Below are 6,000 nucleotides of genomic sequence, written 5' to 3'. Positions count from 1 at the left end.
AATAAGACTGCATGGTCTTTAATTCTGATTTCTTTATGGTTGGGTATTAGACCGAGACACTTTACCTTACTAGTAAATAACTCTTTCTAAAATAAAAAAGACAAAAATACCGTTATTCTATCTAACTAAAAAAATAAGGAGTTGCTTTTAGAATGGCTAAAAATGAAATGGCATTCTAAACATAACCTCACTTGATACAACACGTAAAGTTTCACTTTACTAAGTAGTTGTGGAATTCTAGCCTTCTAGATCGATGAAGAAGAATGTATAGTGGAAGACAGGGGAAACTTGTCGGAAGTCCCCTAGTATATGCTGCCATTTTACTTTCAACAGAGGCAACCCTCATTGTCATTCGAGTCATTGAGTCGCCCACGGAGATGCAAAAGTTGCTTTTCTTCACTCGCACAATATTCTCCAGGTTGGTAAATTTCCCTTTTTAGAGTTATACAGAAAGGACACACAAAAAAAAAAAAACAAAATGCAGACCCATTCCCACGCCCTTTCAAAGTGCGTGCTTTCCACCTCCTGTAATGAATTTCCATTTTTTCCTTGTTTGGGGTGTAGATGATAAGTACTTAATTTTCCATAATCTATTCCCAGATTGATTCATTCAAGAAAACCACGAAACCAAACCCAAATCCTAGAACAGCCCACAGATATTATTACCGTTGAGAGCTAGAAAACTCCGACAGAAGGTGACTGTTGACTTCCATGGCAGACAAGAGTGAGGAAGAACAAGACACAGCGGCGCCGCCGCCCTCGTATTACTTGGTGTTCCTCGGAATCATGAGCAAAAGGAGAACCTGGGTATGTATTTTTGTGCTAGTCTATGCGATCCTCTTAACTAGCTCATGGAATTTCCTCAAATCCTTACTCTCCTGGTACAAATTACAAGGCCAGCCTTCGCCGTCCTCATATGGGTGGCCCGCCCTCTACGCCTCCGTGCTCCTCGGCGCTGTTTTCGGGCTGCTCTCCATGTTTGCAGCGCTGGCTGTGATGGTGCCCGCCACTTTGGTTACGTGGATTGCGATTGTGGTTCTCTTGGCCTTCTTCGGGAAGCCCAGGACGAGTTTGGTCGTCGAAGGCAGGAAGATTACTAGAGAGATTGTTGGGATTGTGTTCAAGATTTTGTTGAAGGAAGGTAATTTGGTGGCTGCTGTTTGTGCTGTTGTGGGCTATTTTGCACTTTTCAGGAGGAATGGGAATGCTACCCCTGACCTCATTGACTGAATTTCTTTGCTAATTTTGGTGGGTGTGGGGGAGGTTTCAAGGGTTTAGAGTTTGGTAAAGTTTCCCTTTCTCCCCCTGAGAATTGAGAGAGGGTAGAGCTCTGACCTTTGCTGTAACATTATACTTGTTTTCATTCTATTTTGTCATCTTACTGGTTTGTGTGATCTGCTATATTTCTCCTTCCCCAATCCATCAATTTTGTACCCTATAATTTTTATATCAAGGGTGAATGTTTCCACGTAATTTTCTGGTTTTAGCAGTTGCAATAGTAGTTCAATTGTGCAAGGAAGCAATCTGCTCCAATGTTGAGAACACAAATATAAGTAGGAGCTGCGTATGAATCATCTTGATTGGAGACCACCCAAGTGAATGTTTTGATGATCTGGTTTAGCATTGAAGTTCTCTAGTGTTCGACAATTTGTTCATTTCTGAAATGTTCTCTTTTGCTTTTTCTTAGGTCGGTGCTTTTTTGTGTTTGATTCTTTCCCACTCTATAAGATTAGTAGACTTGTAAACTAACCAACCCAACATGTTAAGAGTTTTTAAAGCAGGAGGTGGAGTTCAAGTCTGGTTTATCAGCAACATGCTCTATGTTGTCAGCTCAGTGTAGCTTTCAGGAGTTATATTTTGAGTTGAAGAAGAGTGAATATTCCAGATTTTGTATTCCTCTGTTTATGCCAAAAGAGAGCAAATGAAATGGACTATAGTGGAATAAGGGTTGGGATTGCGAATAAAGAATTAGTTCCCTTAAACCAACCAAACTAATAACTGTGTTGAGAGATATGGAGCAGTGGGATTTTTTTTTTCCTCCGTGTTTATAGGTTTTTTTTTTTATATATATATTTGTTATGTTTAGAGTGTTGACGTTATTGTGTTTGTTAATTAATTTTGTTTTTGTTTTAGAAAATTGAAATTGGGAGAGAAATTATTGTGTCTTTCATTGATAATAAGGGTCTCTTTATATCATTTTCAAAAAAAGAAAAGAAAAAAAAAGTCATCTTTATCTTTATATAGAGGATTACAAACATAGAATCACAGTTGTACATGAAAACATAATCGTACAATAAATGGATATCTACGAAGATATCTCCGAGAATATCTCTAAGATTAACCCTATTACAACTCAAACAAGTAACTAGAGTTTGGGTCAGATACATAATTCGAATATACTTGAACACTCCCCCTTGTGTCGCCCAAACGTGGTGCTCTTCTTGTTGCCTCGTCAAAAACCTTGTCTAGTAACAAAAACCCAGTAGGACAAAAATAACCTTAGTTGAAGGAGAAAAAGAGTACAACACACCCTTCACGTTTCGAGACCATACATGTAGATATCTCCCCCTGATAACTACGGTCATGGGAGTTTTGATAACTTCCGTAAACGATGCTACCAACATGTTTCTCGAAAGTAGAATTTAGGCAATGACTTAGTGAACAAGTCTGTCACACTGTCCTCAGATCGAACCTTGTTCACTTTGATATTGAGAAAAGTCTATTATTGCTGATTATGCTTGGTGTCGTCGCCTCAGATGTAGCCTTGCTTCGTTTGTTTAATGCAAGCAACATTATCCTCATAAATGCTCGTAGGCTCATCTGTGGTAGACTCCAAACCACAATTGTTTCGAACATGCGTAATTATGGATCCAATCCACATACATTCACGAACTACATCGTCAAGAGCAAAAATCTCTGCATGGTTTGAACATATAGCGACTAGGGTTTGTTTTGTAGACCTCCAAGATATCGCGGTTTTACCCATGGTGAACGCATAACCAATTTGGGAATGACTTTTGTGTGGGTCAGAGAGATACCTAACATCAGCAAAACCTTCCAAAACACTAATGTTGTTTTGGGATGGGGATAGGTAACGCAGGCCAGTGTTGGCGGCGTTCCTGGTGTGTGATAGGTCTGAATCCAACATCTCTTTGTAGGGATAGAACAAGCTCATATCAATCGTACATCTCAAGTATCGAAAGATATCTTTTGCACCAATCCAATGGCCTTACGTTGGCGCGGAGGTATACCTAGCTAACAAGTTCACTGCAAATGAGATGCGCCTATTGTACTTAAATATGGCACTTCTGCTCTAGCACATCTTCGTCGTCATCATTCGGACGAAAATGATCATTTTAGGATCAAGACTATGGATGATCATGGGCGTGCTTGAGGGCTTGACCTTGTCAAAATGCCTAAGCATCCATCAACACGGTGCTCAAGTTCCAAACCGAGACAAAATCGTGTTCTCCCAAGATCCTTAATCTCAAGCTCGGATTTCAAGTATTCAGCGGTTTCCCTTAACTCTTTAAGGGTTTTCAATGAAGATCATGTCACTAACATGAACCGCGATAGAATTCGAAACTTGTTATAGGAACACGAGTGCATTTACATATCCCTTCCCAATCAAGTTGTCACTTTAGTGAGCGTTTCAACCTTATTACAAATGCGCTCCATGGTCTACAACCACTTGACTTCGGTAAATGAAGGTCACCATGAACCTTCATGTATATTCCATATCTAGATCCTCATATAGATACGTAGTGACCACATTCGTAAGCTGCATGTTCAGTTATTCGGAAACTACCAAACTGACAAGGTAGTGGAGTGCAATGACATCCATTATGAGAGAATATGTCTCATCGTAGTTGATTTCAGGGTGTTTTGTGAGAAGCCTTGCACCATAAGGCGAGATTACCATCTCTTTTTCTCATCACGCTTTCTAATGATCACCAATTAGTCAACATGTTTTATGTTAGGTGGCGTCATCATCACTGGCTCAAGAAACCTTCCTCTTCGTTAGAGAATCCAGCTTAACCTGGATCGCATCTTTCCATTTAGGCCAATTTTCTCCACGTTGGCATTAATTCATCAACGAAGCGTGGTTCGATATCATCAGACTCAACAAACTCATGCGCTATTAAATGCGCGAATACATCATCAATCATGATGAAGTTTTTATCCCACATCTCATGTACACTAGTGTAATTTTCAGAGAGCTTTATATTCTCAAGAATAGGTTCTGATGTTGAGGCGTCCCCAACGATAACCATAATCCGGAATATTCTCATGAGACAGATTTTGAGTGTTGATGATCAAAGGATTGGATTGTGCCAAAGTATCCTTCGAACCCACGGGCCTCTCACTCATCCTAGCTGGGGTCATGCCCTGTAATGCCAGAGTGCCACTCTCTATGGAGTTGGTGTCATGCCTACCTCCGTGTAGGGTGGCGTTACGTACTCTCGTAGGGACGTCCATCCTTGCAGACATGTTTGCAGCAGATACGTATGATCTTGTCACTTTAACGGGGATCGAGATTAGACATAGTGGGGACAGACCACGACAATTCCCGTCGTTCCTGCTAAACATCTGTGTTCTTATCTCCCCCTAACGACGGGAAGACTGTCTCATCAAAGTGACAATCCGCAAGACATGCGGTAAAGAGATCGTCTGGCAAGGGTATTATGTGGTGGACGATTGTTAGAGTCTCAAATCCAACGTATTTGTCCATTCGTCTATGAGGACCCATCGTAGTGTGTTGTGGTGATGCAATAGGCACATAAATGGCGCACTCAAATATGCATAACTACGAGATACTTGTATCCAGTCACTAGCTGTAACACAGAGATAGATTCAGTGGCGGTGGGTCGTAGACGAATTAACATAGCTGCATGCGATAATGCAGAACCCCAAGCTGATATAGGGAGATTGGTACGCATTACCAATGTCCAGGCTACCATCGTAGTCGTTTCCGCGAGACCATTTGGGTGTGTACATGGGAATATGATGTTCAACATCAGTCCCAGTACAATAACCATCGAAAGTCTTCGATGTAAACTCTCTAGCATTGTCATATCCAATTGACTGAATGAGATGATACGAGGAGTGAGCCAGTCACCATATGATCTGTGCTAGGAGTGTAGCATAAGCAGCATTACAAGTGGACAATGGCACAACACGTGACCAGCGTGTTTGCGTGTCAACCAACATCATGAAATATTTACATGTCCGCAAGTTAGTTGAATTGGTCAACAAAATCCCCTTGGACTCTTAAGAACAGAAGGAGTATTTTCGTATCCTTTGCATAGGACGGTCTCAATCCTAATTTCCATGAGGAACAGGCTTTGTAGAATGAGCGAGAGGCCTTAGAAGCAACTAATAAGGATTTTGGTTGGGCCAGAGCGTCTGTAACGCTATTGGAAGCAAAATTGGTGACTACACCATCAACCATGGCGTCATGACCATGGGAAACACCTTCTATGGCATCATGGCCATGGAAGCGTCATTAGGGGGGACAATGGCTGCCCTAGGCCGGCGTTGGACGGCGGCGATGCCAGAGGCAGCGGCGACAGTCATACTTAGTCCAGGAATCAACCTTTGATTCTTGCTTCGTTTCACTCGAAAGAATGGATGTCCTTGTGAAGTCTTTAGTAGATGGATCATCATATTAAGACTAGGATGACATATCCTGTCGTGACAAAGCCAATATGTGTCTAAATCCAAGAGATCTTCTCTCATAACTTTATTAGATTTAATAGCTTGAATAGTGGTGATATAAGATCCACTAGAGAGACACATAAGTTTCTCTAGGATGCGCCTTTATTCGCAATCATTAGAGGTAGTGCAAACGAACTCTTTTCCATTCTCTACATGTGTTTCCGCATAAAATCTGTTGGTTCAAATGGCTCAATAGGGTTCAATTTACTCTAGGAGGGTAGAGAGTTTCTGTGACAGCAATAGGGTGCCATTTGACAAGAGGAATTTGGGATATTCCATGTC

The 6,000-nt window shown here is 41.3% G+C and overlaps 1 protein-coding gene across 2 annotated transcripts; it reads left to right on the top strand.

The window, feature by feature from the left end:
* The first annotated feature begins 464 nt into the window (after positions 1 to 464).
* Positions 465 to 1,473, top strand: LOC133736257 (uncharacterized). Of its 2 annotated transcripts, XM_062163703.1 has the most exons (2): positions 465 to 807; positions 901 to 1,473. In XM_062163703.1, exons 1-2 carry the CDS (start codon positions 712 to 714, stop codon positions 1,228 to 1,230), a joined length of 426 nt encoding a protein of 141 aa, XP_062019687.1. In that variant the 5' UTR covers positions 465 to 711; the 3' UTR covers positions 1,231 to 1,473. The 2 variants fall into 2 exon arrangements, with proteins under 2 accessions (XP_062019687.1, XP_062019680.1); XM_062163696.1 differs by having other exon boundaries at positions 477 to 1,473.
* Positions 1,474 to 6,000: the final 4,527 nt, after the last annotated feature.

Source organism: Rosa rugosa, chromosome 1 (assembly GCF_958449725.1).
Source record: "Rosa rugosa chromosome 1, drRosRugo1.1, whole genome shotgun sequence".
NCBI classification, from domain to species: Eukaryota; Viridiplantae; Streptophyta; class Magnoliopsida; order Rosales; family Rosaceae; genus Rosa; species Rosa rugosa.
This window is presented reverse-complemented; position numbering and strand designations above follow the sequence as displayed.